The 25,000-nt window shown below is 39.6% G+C and overlaps 3 protein-coding genes across 15 annotated transcripts in view; 2 read left to right on the top strand and 1 right to left on the bottom strand.

Moving 5' to 3' along the window:
* mlip (muscular LMNA-interacting protein) overlaps positions 1–8,631 on the top strand; it is a 66,007-nt gene extending 57,376 nt beyond the window's left edge. For 10 of the 11 annotated variants that reach the window (XM_087278823.1, XM_087278821.1, XM_087278820.1 and 7 more), the window contains one exon: positions 6,223–6,477. In XM_087278823.1, coding sequence (XP_087134949.1) covers positions 6,223–6,375 — 153 coding nt within the window. In that variant the 3' untranslated portion in view covers positions 6,376–6,477. Of the gene's footprint in view, positions 1–6,222 lie in introns of all 11 variants that reach the window. The other variant, XM_087278815.1, reaches the window with a different exon arrangement.
* The window catches only part of lrrc1 (leucine rich repeat containing 1), a 593,918-nt gene that overhangs the window by 158,770 nt on the left and 410,148 nt on the right, over positions 1–25,000 (top strand). The window lies entirely within an intron of this gene.
* hmgcll1 (3-hydroxymethyl-3-methylglutaryl-CoA lyase like 1) overlaps positions 1–25,000 on the bottom strand; it is a 238,908-nt gene that overhangs the window by 13,514 nt on the left and 200,394 nt on the right. For 2 of the 3 annotated variants that reach the window (XR_015505372.1, XR_015505381.1), the window contains 2 exons: positions 14,400–15,464; positions 13,426–14,132 (listed from right to left, as the gene is read on the bottom strand). The exons of the other annotated variant lie outside the window; for it this stretch is intronic. The gene's annotated coding sequence lies outside the window, so the exon portion shown is untranslated. Of the gene's footprint in view, positions 1–13,425; positions 14,133–14,399; positions 15,465–25,000 lie in introns of those variants that run through there. 3 annotated transcript variants of the gene reach the window in all.

Genomic DNA, 25,000 nt, shown 5'->3' with positions numbered 1-25,000 from the left:
AGAACATGCAAACTCCACACAGAAATGCCAACTGGCCCAGCCGGGACTCGAACCAGTGATCTTCTTGCTGTGGTGCCAACAATCATTTACTTACTCTTTCTAAATGATCTTAAACCACCAAACACTCTTGAATAACTTCCTCATGAATGCAACACTTAATTTAGTACTAAAATTATTAATTTTACAGTACATGAAAATACAATCATTAAGCACAAGTCATACAGCATTAGTAGCTGTATTTATAAACTGCATACTAATGTCTATTAATGAGTTAATTAACAAATGATGAACGATTTATGCTTGATAAAAGATTCATAGTGTGCTGCTATTATAAAGTGTGCATATATATAACATATATATATATATATATATATATATATATATATATATATATATATATATATATATATATATATATATATATATATATATATATATATATATAAAGTGTGCATTGTTATATATAACATGTGCATTGTTTTGTTCATGTAAATCGCACACAGAAAAATCAGAGACCATGACAGCCTCATTTCCTATAATTAATGACAGTCATCTCACGGTTCAGTGACATTTGACACGCATAAAACTGCGATCTTGCTTTTCATCTCTAAGGCATTGCAAAAGATGTCTTGATGATTTGAGTCTTTATGATGACGATGCTGCTCGCACAAAGCTGTCTTTATAGCACAGACAGAGAAATCAATATGTAATTGTGTCATGAATGCTCCACGCATCAGAGCCCCCATTTGACCAGAAATCCCTGTTCAGCTCTGTGATCTCGTTATATATAATTGATGTCTTGGATGACATGTGACATCGGGGACTTTAATAAACAGCAGGTAAATTGGCGGCTTTAATGTGTGATAAGATGGGCAGGGTGGGATAAGTGGGATTTATTGCCATTAGATTGCTGAAAAACCCTCCATCTGTTTAGACAGAAATGTCAAAGAAACTTGAACCTCAAATCAATTATTTGTGTCACACTTTAATTAAAGCTACATTATGCGCTATTAATAAACCATCAGCTTAGATTTCAGCTCAATGAACTGCTAACTTGCTACTAATTAATAGTTATTAAGGTATCACTCAGGTCTTTTCTGATTGGTGTTTACTTGTGCGAGGGCGGAGTCATCCTATCACTCACAAGCATCCAGTTGTGTACATTTTTTTGGAAACACTAACAATTCACATCAATTAAAATGGAATTGCACTATTAATAAACCATCAACTTAGATTAGCTTAATAAACTAATCATTTGATGCTAATTAAAAGTTAATTAGGTAGCAGTTGGGTCTTTTCTGATTGGTGCTTACTGGTGCATGGGCGGAGTCAACATATCACTTACAAGCATAGTTGTGTACATTTTTTTGGTAACACTAACAATTCACATCAATTAAAATGGAATTGCACTCTTAATAAACCATCAACTTAGATTAGCTTAATAAACTAATCATTTGATGCTAATTAAAAGTTAATTAGGTAGCAGTTGGGTCTTTTCTGATTGGTGTTTACTGGTGCAAGGGCAGAGTCAACCTGTCACTCACATGACATCCAGTTATGTGCTTTTCAGCCTGATCTCATGAGAAAACGTAAGTATTTTACGTTTTGCCAGTTTAGTGGCTAATTCAGTCGTACGAAACTGTACAATTTTAAAAAAGGGGTGTGGGACCTAATCCCACCCCTAAACCCAACCGTTATTGGGGGATGAGCAAGTCGTACTGAATTGTACGAATTAGATTGTACGAATTCATACGAATTAACCACTAAATCAAAAAGTTACGAATTGCCGTGAGATTGTGTTGGTGCTTTTTTTTTGGTAACATTTTAGTAAGGAACAATTTACATCATTTATTACTGGCTTATTATACTATTACTAAGATAGTAAATGTTTATTAGCACTTATTAAATACAATCCTAAGGTGCTTTCACATCTATAGTATATTTCATTTGATGTGGACCAAGGATAAATATGACACATTGTAGGATTTTTCAGCCATTTTACTTCTGTTTCACCTACGCAATCTCACGGCAATTTATAACTTTTTGATTTAGTGGCTAATTTGTTTGAATTCGTACAATATAATTCATACAGTTTAGCACGATTTACTCATCACCCAATGACGGTTGGGGTTAGGGGTGGGGTTAGGTGCCACGCCTCCTTTTTAAAATCGTGCATTTTCGTACGACTGAACTCGTTCGAATTCGTACGAATTAGCCACTAAATTGACAAAACGTAAAATATTTCGTTTACTCAATAGATCAGGCTGGTTTCACACCAAACCGACTGCTCTGAAACGAACTATTTAAAATGAACCTAACAACTACATGCACATTAGTCGTTGGCTAGACAAACTGCATTTTGATTGGTCAGAAATAATGAGGGGAAACTGACGTGTGCAACACAAAGAAGAAAACAAAGAGAGGAGGAAAAAGCAAGGAGAAAACTATTTAAATGAAAAAACATATTAGTGTGGACATGGCCTCAATCAGGGGCGGACTGGGACAAAAATTCAGCCCTGGCACTGCAGCCACATCAGCCCACATTACCACACCGACACAGCCCCACACACGGACACGCACATTCACTATTTATTTTGGTGTACAGATGGTGAAATAATATGACATTCTTGCCAGATTTTGATTACATCCGGGTAACCTCAGATTGGGTCAGCCCATCTTGAAATTAGGCGGTCGTCGCCGATTAGGCCAAATGCTTAACATTTATTATTATTATTTTTTTATTTTTTTATTTATTTATTTTATTTATCATCATCATCATAATATCACATCTAGCAATAGATAAAAGCTGCCTGCACATAAAAAAAACAATAAAAATAAATAAATAAAAAAACTGACCGGCCCACATTTAAAAAATTGGTCCGGCCCTTCTGGCATTTGCCAGAATTGCCAGATGGCCAGTCCGCCCCTGGCCTCAATATCTCAAAACTGCTCAAGATGAAGACTGAACCTTATAATTCCAAGGTGGCAATTTTTTTCACTCATATATATGTCACAGTATGGAAAAGATGATTGGAACTTATGTTTCATGCAGACTTCAATCATATCAAACACTCTCAGAAATGAAGGAGCAAAATCAGTCACTGGGGTGGTACCTTTACTAAAGGTACTTCTTTGTTTCCTGCAGGTCCCTAAAGGTTAAAAAAAGTAAATCTGTACCTCATAGTACCTTAAAGGTACAAAAGTAAACCTAAATGAGATAATGCCATTGAGTGAATGCTTTAGGCACGTAGTACACCATCAACAAACAGATTTGCTTCTAATCATCTAAATCCCAGAGTCAGCACATTCAGAAATAACAGTTTGTTGGCAAAAGCTGCTAAACACCACTTGCCTTTGACAGCAAAAGCCGCTATATCCCGAGAACCAATCAGAAGGCGCAAATCGAATCATTTGTTTTCAATCTACACACTGATACGCCGGCTTTATGAGGAGACTGTTTTCATCCACTTTCAATTTCGATTTTAAAATATGGAGTTTGATGAACTACATGAGGCTGTCCGACTGTCAGTGAACGACAAATGAAAACTTCCCCTACCTCAAAACTCTGCATTATAAGAAAAATAAAGCACAATGCACAGACGGATGTGTAACATGCATTCATAATGGGGTTTTTTTTAGCGCAGTGACACTACTTTGAATGAATCCAATTGACTATACATTAAACGGCAACTGCGTTTCACGAAAGACAGCGTTAAGATGCCGTTCTTGCATGTTACATGGATGCTAAGAGGTTTTAACAAGAGGCGAAAAAGAGACCAAGACCTTAAGTATGGTGAGAATGAATGAATGACAGCTTGTAAAGTTGTCTGAGAGGCATCGCCTTTCTGCCCAGCAGACCTACTTTGTGTTTTATTTGCTAATTTAAGCAATTTAAAAAATATATATATAAATATAATGTCTAAAATTATACATTATTCAGCATTATTCTGACTTCAGCTGTATATTTTTCTGCATTTTCTTTACTCTTTCCCTTCCAGCCGCTGGAGTTGACTTGATGTATGTATTTCCTTTGAGTGATTCTCTCTCACTCTGCTACCCTGACTCAGTGTCGTGTAATGGACAGATTTAGTCTTTATTTGATGTCCAGATCATTGATTTTCCTTCCATCACAGAGCAGTGATGAATGTGCTGCTGTTGATGTTCTGAGAGAGCGAGGGATCGAGTGTGAAGAAGTGCTTCTCAGATTGTCTGTAGCTGATTAAGTGTTTGTGGATAGTGATAAAGAGCCGCTCTCAGCATCGCTCTCCATCCGCACCGATGTATGCTTACTTAAGAAGGTGTGAAGGGAAATGATTCTTTGTGTGCGAGTGTGTTTCTGATACTCATGAATTTTTCAGAAAGAGGATTTCTGTCATTCTATATTTAGCATTGTTTAGGTGTGAGTTTCTCATAGATTTCAACAGAGTGTCAAAATCTTGATGGTTCTGTGGGTCTCGTCTATCAAATCTGAGCTTTATTTTGTATTTTCTATTGGATTCGGGTCAGGTAATTGGCTGGGCCATTCTACAGCTTGATTTTCTTTCTTTGAAAGCATTTCAGCTGCTATCTGGGCTTTCACTGCCTAACTACACCTTCCTTTCTTCATGTGTTCAATACTTTTTCCCTGTGTCATTTTAGTTTATTACACGTAACTTAATTTGTAAACTAATTAGATTTGTTTTCTTAGCATATATGGATTTCTTTGGATGTTACCAACATCCAGGGAAAATTTCAAGTCAACAGCACCTTTGGAAAAATGGTGACGTGTTCAATACATGTTTTACGTATGAATGTTTCAAATGTCATTATAACACATTTTGGACTTTTGCTACCTTAAATGTGTCTAATGGTGTAATTAACATTAAAAACCTACTGATATTTTAACAACAATTACAAACAGATTAAATACAGCACACGTCGTTAGTATTTGAAACTTGGAAAGTTCATATTTGATAGAGTATTGCCTCGCTGTCATCACCAGAGCATATTTATGTACAGAGCATACACTTACAGGCCACTTTATTAGGTACACCTGTCCAACTGCTCGTTAATGCTAATTTCTAATCAGCCAATCACATGGCTGCAGTTCAATGCATTTAGGCATGTAGACATGGTCAAGACGATCTGCTGCAGTTCAAAGCGAGCATCAGAATGGGGAAGAAAAGGGATTTAAGTGACTTTGAATGTGGCATGGTTGTTAGTGCCAGGCGGGCTGCTCTGAGTATTTCAGAAACTGCTGATCTACTGGGATTTTCACGCACAACCATCTCTAGGGTTTACATAGAATAGTCTAGAAAAAGAGGAAATATCCAGTGAGCGGCAGTTCTGTGGGTGCAATTGCCTTGTTGATGTCAGAGGAGAATGGCCAGACTGGTTCCAGCTGATAGAAAGGCAACAGTAACTCAAATAAGCACTCGTTACTACCGAGCTCTGCTGAAGAGCATCTCTGAACACACAACACGTCCAACCTTGAGGCGTGCCACGCAGGATTAAGGCAGTTCTGAAAGCAACAAGGTAGTAGTCAGGTGTACCTAATAAAGTGAGTGTATGTACACATAAAAAAAATAAAATAAAATAAACAGTGCTAAACATTAAACATTATTTTAATTGCGATTTGCTGTTACAATTGTCCATACAGTGTGTATGTGAAGTTAAATAATGTTTTATAACTCTTTTTAATGTTATATAACTCTTTTAGCTTTGATCCTAATTGTGTTGCGTTTTGGTGACTGTCGCTTTAAATGCAAATGAGATTGTGCTCTTTTCAAAAGAGGGCGGAGCTACAAATGAAAGTTCGTCAGCATAGTGGCACGTTCAAAAACAAGACTAACATCCTATACTAATGAGGGAGAGATGGACACTAGTGGGCGGGGCTTTCCCCCTCTGATGACACGTTCAATAAGAGAATGTCAATCAAAGTGTTTTTAACTGTGACTATAAAAAAGTACAATTAATAAACTCTTATCATTACAAGCTTATTATATTCGCATACTTTTGCGTGTTTTTAAACCCTTCATGACATTAATTTTTGTATAATATGTCTCCTTTAAAACTAAAGGCAAGCCAATCTTGAAAATCCACTGCTTTTCTTTTTTTGTTAGGTTTGTTGTGATTGTGGGTTGAAATGTTTTGTGAGAGCGTCATGGTTCGGTGATTTGTTGATGCACTCTGCACTGACCGCTTGTCTGCTGTCTCATTAGTAACCCGATCATGTGTTTTCAGTTTGTCAGCGGTGGTCTCTGCGCTGAAACTCCGGCAGATGCTCCAGCAGATTCAGACCCACAGCCTTCAGAAAGACAAGAAGACTACAAGAGCCGGCTGGCGTCCACTCAAGATGTTCCCTCAGCAGTCAGCACTCACGAGACACACATATGAAGACCACTATAAAGTTTGATCTCAACTGTAACCGTGGCGCACACATCCAGCTGGCTCTTAGCACTTGAAAACATTTATTCTGTAATTAAAAAGTGAATTTGATCTGATTGGATTGATTTATGCAAATTAGATCAAACATTTCTCTTTAGAAATAATAATATCATAAATAATAAGTCGTATTTATTATAAATAAATAAATAAATTATTTTCAATTTCATTCATTTTATAATAAATAAATGTATTATAAATAATATAATATTAATAAAATCAATCCTTGCATTTACAACATTTAAAGTAAAACAATTGATCTGGGCTAAATTTAAACAAACAATTTACATTTAGTAATGGCACATAATACATGTAACTTTTAGACATTTCTTTCTTCTGTTGTACACTAAAGATATTCTGAAGAAGGCTGTTTGAAACAAGGGTGAGTTGATGATTATTATAGTATTTAATGGTTGCAACACAGGCTCGGTGTTAATATGTACCCCCGTATACATTTCTGGAGAGTGCGAATTATATAGCCAGAGCTACATCTGGCTGCACTTCATCTTTAAAACCAAGGCTACGCGGCTTATTTTCGCGCTTCCAGCTGACTGCTTACCTCCATGTGAAAGGTTTTCCTGCTTTTGCCAGTTTTTCCAGTAGCTTGCCATGTATGTCGGCGGATTCGAGACGCAGAAAGGAGTTGACCATGACAACAGGCAGGGCCGGCGTGTCCATAGAGGCAACCTAGGTGGCCGCCTAGGGCGGCAGAATAGAGAGGGCGGCATCCCCGACACTACCCTCACCACCCGCGCGCTATATCCGTGTAGGGCGGCCGAATAGAGAAGGCGGCGTCCGCAACACTACCCTCACCACCCGCGCCCTCAGTTATATCCACGTCTAGTGAGGTATAATACCCCGTGCTTTCACTTTAGGGTTGAGGGCGGCACGACCGTTCTTTGCCTTGAGCGGCAGTTCAGCTTGCTCAGCCCTGACGACAGGGTTCAAGTCCGACAAAGAACGGTTCCAGAAAACAGGTAAAACAAAAACAAATACCAAAAAATTAAATAAACATGTAAATAACCGGGCAATTATGTGGTAAAATCTGAAAACAGGGTAAAAATCAGGCAGCCGCAAGGGCTTTTCTTTTTCTGGATTGCTTTTCAAAACATGATCATTTGTGTTTAGGGAAGGGGGTAGGTAGGGTGATCGGTCGGTCAGTCAGTCAGTCAACAGCAGCCTCTGGAGGATTTACACGTGAACAGCAAGCACTCATGAGCAGGGGTGCCGCTTTGTGGGGGAGGGGGGTGGCGTTAGGACAATCCTAAGGGCCCATACATTTAGGGGGGGACCCAGAGACATTATTAAGAGCCTGTGGATATCCCCCCCAGCCCCCACCCTTCACTTTTATCTGTGATCTCCCCTCCACTTTTCATATATATCCGCGACCCCCCCCCCACTCTTCACTTTCATGTACTATTACCCCCTCCCCCGCTGTTCACATTTATCTGTGATCTCCCCCCGCTATTCACATATATACATATATCCGCAACCTCCCCCCTCTCTTCACTTTCATCTGTGATCTCCCCCCCGCTCTTCACATATATCCGTGACCCCCCCCCCACTCCACTCTTCACTTTCATCTGTGATTACCCTTACCCCTGCTCTTCACTTTTATCTGTGATCTCCCCCCGCCCTTTACATATATCCGTGACCCCCCCACCCCACTCTTCACTTTCATCTGTGATTACCCTTACCCCCCCTCTTCACTTTTATCTGTGATCTCCCCTCTATCCGTGACACCCCCCAAAGCCCCCCCGTTTTTCAATTTCACCTGTTATTACCCACCGATCCGACCCCCACCCCCCATGCTCATGAGATAATTTTGAGATCTGAGAAAGTGTACACAGTGACCTCTGGTGTATTCGCAAAAAAAGCGTACCTCCAGGTGCATATTTGGTGCTCTCCACAAATGTATATAGAGGTACGTTTTCAGAATAAGCCTGCATTGATTAAAGTTCAAAAGTCAAATCTGTTAACATCAGTTAATGAACATGTTTTTATTAACACCAAAGGCTAACAACATGACATTCACCCGCCATTAGGGCCCTTAAAGAATGATCACATAACTAACTATGTGCCCTTTTAAGTGCCCTCATTCAGTCTAAGAGTCTGAAATTGTCCGCAATACCTTTACACAGTCACGGTGCCTTTAATATGATGTGGCCTTTTCAATTAATTTATTAATAAAAGAATCTGTCCAAGACACTTCTCTGTATTGATTGAATTCAGAAATGCTAATTCATAATAGCTTTTATACTCAAGCCTATCTAGGTGGCTGTCAGAGTTTCTGTGGGTTTTGACATTGATCTGACACGGCTTCTTTTCTCCATGCACTTCACTTTAAATCACCTTTCTTGAGATATATTTCATGTCATTTTTACCTCACAATCAATTTTCATTCAAAGTGCAGAATAGGCCCGATGTTTGATTACTTAATAAGCCATTTACTGCAGACACGCAGCTCTGTCAAAAGCTGAATTAAGGTGGCCAGCGCTAAATCAATATTAGCCCAGTCAATGTGTGTCTGACGACTGCTGATACTCTAATCCACAGCTTTCTGAATGGACATTCACAATTTCATATGAGATATTATTCACATCTGACTCATTGGAAATACGAACCTCAGGCTACATTTATTGATTGATTTGTTTTTTCTTTAGCAAATGTAAAATATACTAAAATAGAGTACATTTCAGATTAAACTGATGCCCTCCTATGGTCAGCGTCAGACTTTTCCTAGATTATTACGATCAAATCCGTTCAATAAAGTTACACACTAAGAGTTTTACAGAGAAACACTGTTATTATATAAACTTTTCCTAGATTAATACGATCATATCCATTCAATAAAGTTACACACTAAGAGATTTACAGAGAAACACTGTTATTTTACAGACTTTTCCTAGATTATTACGATCAAATCCGTTCAATAAAGTTACACACTAAGAGTTTTACAGAGAAACACTGTTATTATATAAACTTTTCCTAGATTAATACGATCATATCCATTCAATAAAGTTACACACTAAGAGATTTACAGAGAAACACTGTTATTTTACAGACTTTTCCTAGATTAATACGATCAAATCCGTTCAATAAAGTTACACACTAAGAGTTTTACAGAGAAACACTGTTATTTTATAGACATTTCCTAGATTATTATAATCAAATCTGTTTAATAAAGCTACACAAGAGTTTTACAGAGAAACACTGTTATTTTACAGGCATTTCCTAGATTATTCCGATCAAATCTGTTCAATAGTCACACAACAAGAGTTTTACAGAGAAACACTGTTATTTTACAGACATTTCCTAGATTATTCCGATCAAATCTGTTCAATAGTCACACAACAAGAGTTTTACAGAGAAACACTGTTATTTTACAGACTTTTCCTAGATTATTACGATCAAATCTGTTCAATAGTCACACAACAAGAGTTTTACAGAGAAACACTGTTATTTTACAGACTTTTCCTAGATTATTACGATCAAATCTGTTTAATAGTCACACAACAAGAGTTTTACAGAGAAACACTGTTATTTTACAGACTTTTCCTAGATTATTACGATCAAATCTGTTCAATAGTCACACAACAAGAGTTTTACAGAGAAACACTGTTATTTTACAGACATTTCCTAGATTATTACGATCAAATCTGTTCAATAAAGTTACACAATAAGAGTTTTACAGAGAAACACTGTTATTTTACAAAATTTTCCTAGATTATTCCGATAAAATCCGTTCAATAAAGTTACACACTAAGAGTTTCACAGAGAAACATTGTTATTTTTCTGACTTAAGCAGTCATTTGACCATTTTTTTTATGATTTTTAAATAATTACAATTTCTTACTTTAACTTTACATAATTTTAAATGTACTTAAAATATCAGGAAAAAACACTGTGTACATAAAACAGCAATTTTATTCTATAAAACAGACAAATTGCTGTAATTCGTCATTAATTATATAATACATAAAATAATAGTCAAGCTGTACATTTACAGATGTTTTTTGTAATTTGTATGGACTTTTGAATATAATTTAAAATAACAGAAAAAAAATACTGTATAAATAATATAAAAACAAAAATTGCAGTAATTTGACTTTAATGGTAAACTACCTAAAACGAAAGACAAACTGTTCCTTTAGAGAGATCGTTTGTCATTTCACTACGCTTTGAATATAATTTGAAATTACAAAAAAAAAGTCTGTAAATATTGTCTGTAAAAATTTTTTTTTTTACAGTACCCAAAAAGTGTAAGTGGAGTAAAAGTAAATTCACTGGTTTGAGTCTCAGCAGGGTCAGAGTTTGCATGTTCTCACCATGTTGGTGTTGTTTTTCTCTGGGTGCTCCGGTTTCCCCCACAGTCCAAACACCTGCGCTATTGGGGAATTAGATTAACTCAATTGTAGTGTATGCGTGTGTGTGAATGAGTGTGTTTGGGTGTTTCCCAGTACTTGCGGCTGGAAAGGCATCCGCTGTGTAAAATATATGCTGGAATAGTTGGTGGTTCATTCCACTATGGTGACCCCTGATAAAAAAGAGACTAAGCTGAAGAAAAATGATTGAATGAATGCCCCACACAAAAATCAGTATTCATGCTTAAAACTCACATTCTCCATATCAAAATGCATTATGAGTCGACATCAGCAGGAAGCTGTGAGGATAAACGAGAGCTGCTTTCATGTGAACATGTTTTAAGAGAAAAAATTGGCATTTTACACAAGCCGGTTCCTGCAACCGTGATTCAAGCAGCGCAAATCTGTATGTATTCTCATAGTGACACCAAAGAAACACCTAACATCAGATTCCCTTTTTCATGCAAAGATACACTCTTCAGTAAGTGAATAATTTCACGCAGGTTGGGAGAAAAACCTAACAGTTCAACGGCGATGAGACCCTGCTGTTTGCTTTGTTTGCGTGACAATACTTGTGGAATATAGTCTGTCTGAGCACACAGTGTTACAGCAGGGGAAATACCTATTGAACATGGCATGTTGTTTACTGGGAATAATATTTCTAAAGGAGCTGCTGACAAGGAATTGAAGCAGATTTTGGTAAAAACCCAAGCAACACAAACAAAACCAAACCAAAAATTAAATCTGAACGATGAGTTCTGTGTAATGACAATGAAGTGACGCAAGGAGAAAGCGCTGAACTTCCCTTATTAACGCGTCCTTATATGCAGAATGAAGTCACATGCATTGCTCAGATTTAGTGTCTAAATCTTGATGGTTCTGTGGGTTTTGTCTGTCAAATCTGAGCTTTATCCTGTATTTTCTATCGGATTCGGGTCAGGTGATTGGCTGGGCCATTCTACAGCTTGATTTTCTTTCTCTGAAAGCATCTGAGAGTCTCCTTGGCTGTGTTTTGGATCATTGTCCTGCTGAAATGTCCACCCTGGTTTCATCTTCATCCTCCTGCTAATGTAGATGTTGGACTGAAGCAGCTGATATTCATTTACACTGAGGAAAGGCAGAGTCTTGCTAAAGAGCTACTGAGAGATTTCAGCTGCTGTCTGGGCTTTCACCGCCGAACTACACCTTCCTTTCTTCATGTGTTCAATACTTTTCCCCTGTGTCATTTCAGTTTATTACACATGACTTCATTTGTACTCTAATTAGATTTGTTTTCTTTGCATACATGGATTTATTTGGTTGTTACCAACATCTGGGGACAATTTCAAGTAATGCGCACCTTTAGAAATATGTTTTCAGAGAAGAATGGTGACATGTTCAATACTTATTTCCCCCCACTGTAAGTGGATTAACAATAAACCAAAAGTAAAGCGAGCGGTTTTGTTCCCAGTCCTAGACCTAAGTTATACAAGTCAGATAATCCAAACTGTGTAATGTCTGAGTGTCTGCAGGAACAGGGTTGTGAAACACTGCAGCAAGTCAAGCCGCTAGACTGAAGATACAGTATATCTGCTCAAGCAAGCAGGTACTGCTGCCCAACTCACCATGAAATCAAAAACTGACAATTCATATTTTTTCATTCACTGCCCTCTCATAATTCCCCCACTCCACGGAACCTCATGCCTCGCCTTACTTTTCCTTTCTTCCTCAATCACTTGCACTGCATCCCAAGAAGTCAGGACATGTTTATTTTACAATAATAGAGAATGTACATTAATTTAAAGAATGCTTGTAAAATTAAAAGGGTGGCTCAGTGGTTAGCACTGTCGCCTCACAGCAAGAAGGTTGCTGGTTCGAGTCCCAGCTGGGCCAGTTGGCATTTCTGTTAGGAGTTTGCATGTTCTCTGGGTGCTCCGGTTTCCCTCACAGTCCAAACACATGTGCTATAGGGAAATTAACTAAAACAACCCCTAATAAATTAGAATCTAAGCTGAAGGAAAATGAATGAATGAATGTAAAATTAGGGTGCTTTCACACCTATCTTATTTAGTTTGGTTGAATCGCACTAGAGTTCATTTTCCCACTTGGTACGGTTTGTTTGAGCTGTTGTGAATGTATCAATCATACTCGAGTGCACACCAGAAGCGAACCAAAAAAGTGTACCGAGACCTGCTTTAAGAGGTGGTCTCGGTACGCTTTCAAACAAACCCTAATGCGGTTCGTTTGTGGTGAGAATGTGATCTGAACTAAAACAGACCCAACCAGAAAAAGTACTGGACTAATCCAACTTTTTGGACTAATCCAGCTGCCGTACGGCGATGTGCTGTGCATTATGGGATGTGGAGGAAAAATATTTGGCTGTTTCTCAGTTCCACGCAGAGAACCCAGAGTACGGACTTGCGTTCTTGTGGAGACCGGTGCCAGGTGTCCTCGGAAGAACGAACTCAGGAGACAGCGATGGTCATGTGACTTTCATGTGTTTTAAATGGAAATTATTTAAACATTACAGCATTCATACATTGATTTATTGTTTACCCCTTTTTAAAATATATACTTTGCATAAATACATTATAAATATACTCTGCACATTATAAATAAAACAAATTTTAATACGAATTTCAGCAAACAAACAACTCTTAATGTGTTTATTCCTTTATTAAGATATTCATGTTTATGTTTAGGGAAACTCCTGACGTAAATAAGTGATATCTCTGAACTTTAATAAAAAATCTAAATAAAATGCTGCACTTCCCACCTCCAGTCGCAATGACTTCTGGGACTTCCAGAGCGAGTTCGGTGCTCAAGTCTGCATCAGTGCATCCTCGATATCAAGATCACATCCGGGAAGTTTCACGCGTCCTCCAAACTTGCGGTCTTGAGTATTGGAACTGAACCTAGGCAGCTGATGATGACGTTGCACGAGAACACGAGGACGCAAGACCACTGAAGAATGCATATTGAGAAACAGCCTTTGTTGACAGTGCTTTACCAAGAGAGAGAGAGAGAGAGAGAGAGAGAGAGACAGAGAGAGAGACAGAGAGAGAGGGGGAAAAATATTACCTGATGGATCGTTGGTAATATTTCTGGAAGATGACCATGTCGCAGTTTAGCAAAATTAGTTCACGTCTCCTGAAGCTTCGCCATTTGCAATGCATTAAAACATTGTTTTCCGGCCACAGCCGCGCTTCATTCTTGAAATGTATAGTTTGTCTAAAGTGATGTATGCACACTATATAGTATACCATGAGCTGGGATACAATCAGCCAGTGCAGTCGTCCCTCCATAGTCAAAAGCCACATGTTGTGTCTGCCAGTTTGTTTACTTGCTGGAGTTCATTGGTATTTTCTCGCACGCTAACTCTGACCAATCGAAATGCAGTTTAGGAAATATGTTTAACAACATCTGACCAATGAGAGATGTGGATTTTGTCACATGACTGCATTTTGGTTCTGTTTCAGACCAAAGCAATCAGTGTGGTGAAAACGACCCAAAGACGGCAGAAAATGCTGCAGTGTTTCAATTATTGCCCTTGGTCCAGACCAAATTCAGTGATCAACAGATGTGAAAGCACCCTTAGTGAAGGTGGGCCACTTTACCTGAAAACCAATTCGCCACTTCGATTACATTACACTTACATTAGCACATTCAGCCGAAGTACTGACAATATATGATCACCTTACAAGAACTTGGGCCTGAACTACTTTGTTTATTTTTATTTTTTGGTGTCGACTCACGTTATTATAGTCGGGTCGACAATTCACTGATGATGCCGTCAATAAAACACAAGATGCAAATGTTTTGCAACTTTTTAAATAGTCAGCTTGAAATACCAGACAGATCATGTTTTATTACTCTCTGAAACTGTCCCATTTATGTTTTAATCCTGACTGTGCCGTTTTCGTGACTGTTGCTTTAAATTCAAATGATATGTGCTCTTTTCAAAAGAGGGCGGAGCTACAAATGCCTGTGTGTCAGCATAGTGGCAGATTCCAAAAAAAGACTAATGTCCTATGCTAATGAGCGAGACATGGTCACTAGTGGGCGGGGTTTTCCCCCTCTGATGACACGTACAGAGGGAGAATGTCAATCAAAGTGTTTCTGCAGACTGTTTTCATCTAGTCTGATTATAAATAATACAATTAATACATGTTTATCATTGTTATATTTACACACTACTGACACACAACCGTGTTTAAACCCCTTATAAAAGTGATTTGTGCATAATAGGTCCTCTTTTAGTAAATACTTAACTTTTATCTAGACTGAAAGCCCACATCATAAGGTCATATGAATGCCACAGTCTCCATCCTCAGCAGGCCATTTGAAAACTCCAATAGCCCGAGATTCAACAGGGATGGTCAAGAGAATGAGAGTCACATTTGTTCGTCAAGCGGCTGTCAGGCTGTCCTAAAAAAGTAGTTTGACTCCATCAAGGTGAAGAGCTAGAGGAGGTTGTGGAGGATTTAGAGGATCTCCTGCTTATACTGTGAGAGTCAGATGCGCTGACAGATGCCATGTTCATATAAAGCCGCTATCAGTCAATGCTGCCTGTTATTCGTCACAAAAAAACAAAACAAAACTTTGACTTCAATTCCAGTGCAGGTCGTCTGGGAGCAGCAAGAAAAGTGCTTGCATGTCTGCGTGGGATTTCCTAATACTGAGCACAATGCAAGAATCCTGAAACACACCGCAATTTATTACAAACCACACAAACATAAAGGTATACCACAGTAATTAATAGTAAACTCCATAGTTTTTTAACCATATGTGTATTACCAACGCAATCTCAAGGCAATTCGTAACTTTTCGATTTAGTAGCTAACTCGTATGAATTTGTACGATCTAATTCGTACAATTTAGTACGATTTGCTCATCCCCCAATGACGGTTAGGGTTAGGGGTGGGGTTAGGTGCCACGCCTCCTTTTTAAAATCGTACATTTTTGTATGACTAAACTTGTACGAATTAGCCACTAAACCGGCAAAACGTAAAATACTTACATTTCCTCGTGAGATCAGGCTGGTATTTACACTGTATACATGATAGCATTTACAACACTTTGTAACGTATGCATACTCCAGCATACTGTAGTATTGACGATAGTGAACTAATAAACAGTATTAAAATACTTTAGTTTTTACTACAGTAAACTATAGTGGATTGTAGTATAATATAATCCATAGTGAACTAAATAAACAGCATTGCGCGATTTGTTTATGCTTATAGTTGTATTATCATAGCAACTATTAGAGTTGAATAATGCTGATTAATTCAAGTACTTTACTATAGTATGGTTCAAAAACACTATTTACTGTTGGCTAATATTAAACAAGTACTTTAAACAGGAAGCCAAATAATTATTTTGGGTTGTGGTAATGAAGGTGCTGGGACTGACGCAGCTAATGTACGTTTTACATAGTGATAACTACTGAGAGATTTCAGCTGCTGTCTGAGCTTTCCATGCCTTTTCAAACATCCCTTTCTTCATGTGTTCAATACTTTTTCCCTGTGTGATTTCATTTTACATAGCTTCATTTCTACACAAGCTTGTTTTGTTTTCTTTGTATGTACTGATTACTTTAGTTATTTCTGACATCTGGTGAACATTTCAGGTCAAGAGCATCTTTAGAAGTGTCTTATGAACACTCGCCTCCAGTAGAGTGTTACAATGCAACACTATGCAGCACATAGCTGCTACTAGAGTTGATTAATGCTGATTAAGTCAAGTACGTTACTCTAGTATGGTTCAAAAGCACTATAGTATTTACTAGTGATGCACCAATCAGATTTTTCATGGCCAGTTTTTAAATGGCAAATTGGCAAATACAAATTGTGTTGGTCGACTGGTACATCCCTAACATCTACTATCAATTCCTACAGTAATTGTTGGTTCATTTCAGGAGTAACACTGTGGGCTCTATTTTGATGGTCCATGCGCAGAGCGCTAAACGCAGGGCACAAATGCTTTCAGGGCGTGTCAGGACGCGTTTTTGCTAATTTAAGGACGAGAAATCTGCCTTGCGCTGCGGCGCATGGTCTAAAAGGGTTGAGTTTATTCTCTTAATGAGTTATAGGTGTGTTTTGAGAAAAAAACAATTAGAGTCTCCCATTCCCTTTAAGAGTCAGCTGCGTCGCGCCAAGTTTTCACTATTTACAGGACGCAAAGTAAGTCTAAGTGGAAAAAATGAGCATTTCACTAGCAAACAGTTCACAGTTAACAGAAAACTGTTAAACAGAGCATCTACTGCGTGAGAATGAGAGATAATGGATCTACTTTCACTTTCACTCTTGGATAGGGAAACCTTTACTCACAGACATCAATTAGCATAAATAATTACTTTAGTTTGTTAAGTGCAAATATTCGTCTCAAAACTATTTCTAAATTCAGTTCTAATTTCCAGCAAACGAATAAATGAATAATAATAACAAAATGTGCTCAAAAACCTGAGTTATATCCTAAAACACATGCTGTGCCCCATATGGTCTAAAACCTGACAGGTGGGCAAATCTAAGCTTGTTTTTAATAAAACAAATATAAATATGGATATAATAAATAATACTGCTAATATTAATAACATTATACAAAAGCAAATTGTTATGAATGAACTGAAAAAGCCTCCCGAGATGAAGAAGACATAAAAGCAGTGGTTTTTCATATTTATGTCGGCTAGAAAATAATATGTTTTGTAATATTTTAATCCTTTATATTTATATTCTATATCTATTCTCATTATATACTATATATATATCCTTAATATTTACATTTTTTTCATATGTAAAGATATTTGGCTATTGCTCTCTTGTGTGTATTAAGCAGTGTGTAAGCGAGGTGCAACTCTGCGCTGGAGTTTAGACAGGGTTAGTTTTGGTCTAGTGAAAAATCTATTATAGATTCTCAAAATAGCAACGCGCCAGCGGTCTGCCTCAGAACGCCTCCCTTTTTAGAGCAGAACGCCTATGGGCGCACATATGAGCGCTAATGCATTTGCTATTTAAACAGCCTAGCGCAACGCCTCAAAACCACTCTTGCGCCAAGCTGAAACTACCAAAAGACTATTGCGCCACGCCTTGCGCCACACTGTGCCGGTTGTATGATAGGGCCCTGTATGTTAATAGACATTCTGTTAACTATAAGTAACTTTATAACTAATGAATCATCAAAATAATAGTGGACGGTCCACTTAATGTCTGCTAACACATTATTTTGATTAATCTATTTATTCATTTTCTTTCAGCCCAGTCCCTTATTTTATCAGGGGTCACCAAAGCGGAATGAACTGCCAACTATTCCAGAATAAATTTACGCGGCGGACTCTCACACTCATACACTAAGGTTAATCGAATTCCCCTATAGCACATGTGTTTGGACTGTCGGGGGTAACCGGAGCACGGATAGGAAAGCCACGCCTACATGAGGAGAACATGCAAACTCCACACAGAAACGCCAACTGACCCAGCCGGGACTCCAACCAGTAACCTTCTTGCTGCCAGACAACAGTTTGATTTAATTTGTACTTTAAAAATAAGGTAAATAACACCCCCAGACAGTTTCTTCGATGTCCCGTCAGAGAAACGCCTGCTGGAGATGTGGGATATCCCAGTCTAACAGGCCCATAAACTGAGCATTTACCCTGCTGAAGCGGCTCCAGCAGGCATGACTGCAGGGCAGGTCTGTGTTCGCTGTGCTTGTGGCTTGCTGAAGGCCTGCTGGAGGTCTGGTTTATTTAAGCTGTGGAGGTGAAACTCTGCTTTGTTCCCACTGTGTAATCCCTCACAGCATGTGGATTTGCCAGTGGTGCTTCAATTGAAGCTGACAATGAGATTATCAATGATGGAGGCAGTTTCTGCAGCGGATATTGGTGCTGCTCTATATGGAAACACTGGAACAAACATCTGTAAATGAACAGTTTCTGTATTTCGTGATTCACAAGTGTTTATTTACGGTTGTGACTTGCATTATGGGATGTTGATCTCTGCTCTGTCCACTTTTAATGTTGAGAATTCAACTCTACAGTTTAACAAAGTGACTTTTATTGACATTTTAGTAGTTTGAAATAGTATAATGTATAAGAAACAGCTAATATCTAGATAAATAAATCTGTTTATCGTTCTTGCGTGAACCCGCCAGAGGCCACTGTCGAACGACCATCTGTCTGTCTGCCTGTCTGAACGACAGGATGATTGACCGTGCGACCGGCCAATCGGCTGACTCACCCTCCTCCTTCCCTAAACCCAACCAACGGTTTACAAAAGCCGTTCAGAAAAAGAAAAGCTCTCGTCTGATTTTTTTACCACGTTTTCGGATTTTACCACATTCTCACCTTATTATGAACTCGTTCACTTTTTTTTTGGATTTTGTTTTTGTTTTCTTACCTGATTTCTGGAACCGCTCTTCCGAAAGGGAACGTAGTCACACCGCCCCATAGCGTTGCTTAAAAAATTAAACGCAGCCATACGTACCTCCGGCTACATAATTCCCGGTCTCCAGAAACATCCGCGGGACTACGTTTTCCCCTGGGTTGTTGGAAGGGCATTCGATGTGCAAAACATATGCTGGAATAGTTAGTGGTTCATTCCGCTGTGGCAACCCATGTTGAAAAAAGAGACTAAGCCGGAGGAAAATAAATAAATGAATAAATGATATATATTTCATATCGGGGCGAGGCAGTGGCGCAGTAGGTAGTTGTAACGTGGAGACTGACACAGAGGGATCCATTATGCAGTATTTATTAATCACACTTACTCAAACATACAATATGCACAAAGGTGCAAACACACATCGACAGTAGCAGTAAAGGTCTCAAGGCTGGCGGCTGACAGACACAGAGTGATTTACCAGGCAAGGGTCAGAGGCAGGCGGCGTGATTCAGAGTCCGTGTATCAGGCTTGGATCAAGGGCAGGCAGCGAGTATCAGAGTCCATGTATCAGGCTTGGGTCGTGGGCAGGCAGAAGACAAAGCAGAGTCAGAAACGGGCTGGAGTATGCACAGGAGATCAGGCAGGATATAACGCTCAGTAATGCTGGCCGGGGCTGAAACAAGACTTCGCAGTGAACTGGAGTTTGAGTGTGGCTTATATAGGGAGCGTGGGTCATTAACTGGATTCAGTTCAGGTGTGTGCACGATCAGTCTAGGTGGATGATGTAATTCTTAGAAATCCGGGGATGGCGGCCTCTGCTGGCCAGCGAGGGGAATGACTGGGACCGAGTCGGTGACAGTAGTGCTGTCGCCTCGCAGCAAGAAGGTCGCTGGGTCGCTGGTTCAAACTTCGGCTCAGTTGGTGTTTCTGTGTGGAGTTTGCATGTTCTCCCTGCCTTTGCGTGGGTTTCCTCCGGGTGCTCCGGTTTCCCCCACAGTCCAAAGACATGTGGTACAGGTGAATTGGGTAGGCTAAATTGTCCGTAGTGTATGAGTGTGAATGTGTGTGTAAATGTTTCCTAGAGATGGGTTGCGGCTGGAAGGGCATCCGCTGCGTAAAAACTTGCTGGATAAGTTGGCGGTTCATTCCGCTGTTGCGACCCCAGATTAATAAAGGGACTAAGCTGACAAGAAAATGAATGAATGAATATTTCATATCGTATCAACAGAGTTTACTTTACAGTCTATTGGTAATTAAAAACAAACATTGCATAATGTACAAAGCCATAAAACTAAAAATTAGGCAGACCTGTATTATTTTTGGCTTGTGATTCAGCAACAGCCTTCGTTAAACTCAAGAACTTTTCCCTTGCTGCAACTTCTCTCCTTATTTCATCATTTTGTCTCATCATATTCTTGATACCCTTGCCTCTTCCTCCAGGTTTCTCCATGTCCCTCGTTTGTCTCATAATATCATTCTCTCTCTATCTTTCCAACTTGACTTTCTCTTTGGGTCTTCCTCCTCTAAATATTCTACACTACCTGACAAAAGTCTTGTCGTCCATCCTATAGTTTTAGGAACACAAATAATAAGTTGACTTCTATTTGATCATTTGGCATCAGAAGTGGCTTATATGAAAAGCAAAGGCCTCTAGATTACACTTATTTGACCACAATAAAATGTGATCATGCCTTGATTTTGACTGATTTGATGAGGACAGTGCGGTCTGACTCTGCTTAGACTAAAGTCTCATCACTGAACAGAAATAATGTCCAGTACAGAATATAAAGTCCTGCTGCAGTGGAGACAGAATGAATACTGTGTCTGACTCCATCATGAGCTTGGAGGACTGCATCCATACATCTCTGACATGACTCAAATCACTGATTAATAAAGTCATCTGGAATGAAGAAGAAAGCCTTCCTGCAGGACTCCCAGAGTTCATCAAGACTCTTTGGTTTATAGTCAACGCCTCCTCCTTCATCTTACCCCAGACATGCTCAATAATTTTCATCTCTGGTGACTGGGCTGGCCAATCCTGGAGCACCTTGACCTTCTCTGCTTTCGGGAGCTTTGATGTGGAGGCTGAAGTATGAGAAGGAGCGCTATCCTGCTGGAGAATTGTCCCTCTCCTGTGGTTTGTAATGTAATGGGCAGCACAAATGTCTTGATACCTCAGGCTGTTGATGTTGATCATCCACTCTGCAGATCTCTCGCACACCCCAATACTGAATGTCACCCCAAACCATGATTTCTCCTTCACCAAACTTCCAGGTTCCAGTAGGTCTTCTGCAGTATTAGTGATGGTTGGGATGCAGTTCAACAGAAGATTCAGGAGAAATCCACCTTCTGCCACTTTTCCAAATAATCCGCTAGAAGTCAAGTTAATATTTGCTGTTCTCACAACTGAGATTGACAACAAGTCTTCTGTCAGGGAGTGTATTGGTGAATCAGAAGTTCTCCCTTTGCTTTCTCTTTCCTGGTGCCATGTCAGATGAGCCCACAGCACAGAGTGTGTTATAAAGCGATTAACAGAATCCTGGCTGTTATCCATGCAATTAATTAACTAAATCCTTACTAGCATAAATAATCACCCTGTACTGTAAAGATTGTTGCTGTGAGTTCTCCGCAATCACCACAGATACCTACTGTAATAATAAATATGTGGATCGCTTTAGAACAAGGTGTTCAGATGTAATTGCTTAATAAAGGATTTTAAATATTCTAAACAACCCAACTCACTCTGAAAACGTAGTCCAGAAGACGATTCTGAAGCGAACGCTACGGGGCGGTATGACGACGTTCCTCTTCGCACTCGCCGACTAACCGCTTACCTCCGTGTGGAGGGCTTTCCCGCTGCAACCAGTTTGTCCAGTTAGCTTGTCGTGTATGTCGATGGAGTGGAGATGCGAAGAGGAGCTGACGGCGATGATTGGGTTCGAGTCTGGGAAAGAGCGGTTCCAGAAACCAGGTGAGACAAAAACAGAATCCACAAAATAAAGCAACCCGGGCTCATTGTGGAAACGTAGCCCTGCGGACATTTCTGCGGACTGCGAGATACGTCCCGGAAGGTACGTATTCGAGCGGTTTTTGTTTTCGCGGATCCGCGAGACGCCGCTGTGCTCATTTTTCCGCGTCTCGGGCGCCTCTTGGGAGCGCGCGCCGTTCGCGCCCACGCTGTTCTCGCGCTAAAAGCCGCCGGATCGGCCGACCCGACCGCCCTCCTCCCCCTCCTCCTCCTTCCCTAAACCCGAGCGACGGTTTGCAAAAGCCGTCCAGAAAAACAAAACAAAGCAAAAGCCCTCGTCTTTGATTTCTACCGCGTTTTTGGATCCCACCACGTTCTCGCCCTTATTTTTCGGATTCTGTTTTTCATCTTACCTGATTTCTGGAACCGCTGTTCCCCGGACTCATTCCCGATCGTCGTCCCCGTGGCCGGCTCCTCCTCCTCCTCTGGGGCCTCTACTTCGCAGACGCAACGCTGTGAGCTAAGCGGACAAACTGGTTGCATCGGGAAAGCCCTTCACTTGGAAGGCAAGCCGTCGGCCGGCGAGCGCGAAGAGGAGGAGAGGAGCGGCGCCACACCGTCCCGCAGCATTCCCTCGAAAAAAACTAAACACGGCCGTACGTACCTCCGGCCACATAAATTGCGGTCTCCAGAAACGTCCGCGGGGCTACAGTTCCAAAATGAGCTTGGGTTGAAATAAAGTCAACGAGTGAATAACAGGGTGAGAATGTGGTAAAATCCAAGAACAAGGTGAAAATCAGACGAGGGGTTTTCTTTTTCTGGACGGCTTTTGTAAATTGTTGCTTAGGTTTAGGGAAGCAAGTGGGCGGGCGGATCAATGGGTAAAACCGGTTGGGTTTAAGGAAGGAGGAGGAGGGTGGGTCGGCCGATTGGTTGGTCGCTCAGTCAATCATTAAGTCAGTCAAACAGACGGTCTCTTGACAGCAGCCTCCAGTGGCTTTACGTGAGAACAGCGCGGGCGCGAACGGCGCTCGCAAGAGACGTTCGAGATGCGAAACAGCATACACAGCGGCCTCTCATGGATTCACGAAATCAAATACGTACCTCCCGGGACGTATTTTGCAGTCTCCAGAAACATCCACGGGACTACGTTTCCAGAATGAGCCTGGGTTGGAAAAAAATATGGAAACAAGCCTGTGGATAAACAAGACTCCCTAAGGATGCACATCATTTTCTCATCGAGGTAAAGTTCATTTTATATTCGCACATTTAGACTTTCTTCTTAGTAATATTATTTCAGAACAGTAGTTTTTGACAATGCTAATGCTGTTTTGAAGTCACACTTTCATGTTAGGTCAAACCGAATATTCAAAGCACAATATAGGGAGCCTGTCACAAGTTGTCCCTATTCAAAACGAATACATGTGTGGATATAACTTTAACTCAATTTTATTCTTGCCACTTCAGCCCTGATGCCATTAAAGGTTTTATTTGAAGAGATCCAGGGACAACACAGTGGTTCAGTGGATAGCAAGATCGCTTCAGAGCAAAAAGGTCACTGATTCGAGCCTCAGCTGGGTCATTTCTGTGTGGAGTTTGCATGTTCTCCTCATATTGGCGTGGGTTTCCTCTGGGTGCTCCGTTTGCCCACACAGTCCAAACACATGCTCTATAGGTGAATTGGGTAAGTTAAATTGTCTGTAGTGTATATGTGTGAATGAAAGTGTATGGGTGTTTCCCAGTGATGGGTTGCAGCTGGAAGTTGTGTCACTCTATGGCACATTTGCTATTTACATGGCGGACTTTGTAAGCGTAAAAACTGAACCTTCACTAGCGTGAAAACAGTTAAACAGAGCATCTGCAGTGCGAGGATAAAGAACGAGCCTCCTCCATTCAGCCTCTTTACTTTCTCTTTACTTTACTTTTACACTTTACTCCTTTACTTTGGTGGAGTGAGAAAACAGTGGAAACTCACTCCACTAAACACATCCATTAGCCCACATATTTAATTTTATTTGTTAAGCGCAGAGATTTGTTTCAAAACTATTTCTAAATTCAGTTCAAATTTCCAGCAATCGATTCAATCAACAATAATAACAAAGACTGGTCAAAAATTGTCTCCAAAACCCGACAGGTGGACAAATCTCAACAGTTTTTTCCTAAAACAAATATAAATATGCATATAATAAATATTAAACTAGTAATAATAACATTATATTTATGCAGGTTGTCATGAACAAACTGAAAAAAGTCCCCCCCAGATAAGGCATGCAGGCAGTGGTTTTTATATTTATGTAGTAAATAGTAACAATAATAATAATAATAATAATAATGATAAAAATAATAATAATAATAATGATAGTAGATTAATAAATGTTAGTCCTTTAATTGTTTTCATCTGTAAATATATTTGTGCATTGCAGTACATCCTGTGTGTATTAAGCAATGTGTAAGCGTTTGGGCCCACATAACTAACTGCGCTGGACTTTAGAGCAGCTTTTAGTTGGTCAATGGTGCGGATTATTTCAGTTCATCAAAATAGCAACACACCAACAATGCGCCTTAACACACCTCCTTTTCAGACCAGCACACCCAAAAAATCCGACGAGGGGTGCAAATTGATTTGCTATATAAACAACGTGGAGCAAAATGTAAAAATTAATAATGTTATAAATAATTTTTTTTAACATTTACTAGAACAAAGGACACATTAGAGAGTCACAAAAAATGTATTTTTCCTTCTTCAGGATTTAAAATGCACATATGACGTTGTGATTACAGATTACATTTCCAATAGGTGATTACCTAGTCAGAAATACTGGTATATATTTTTAGGCAACACTCCCCATGTGAGGGCACTTGAATTATGATTTCTAGCTTATGGGTTT

The sequence above is a fragment of the Danio rerio genome, chromosome 13 (genome assembly GCF_052040795.2).
Source record: "Danio rerio strain M-AB ecotype USA chromosome 13, GRCz13ab, whole genome shotgun sequence".
In the NCBI taxonomy this organism is placed as follows: Eukaryota; Metazoa; Chordata; class Actinopteri; order Cypriniformes; family Danionidae; genus Danio; species Danio rerio.
Note: the sequence above shows the minus strand (reverse complement) of the source record. Positions and strands in the feature narration are given on the sequence as shown.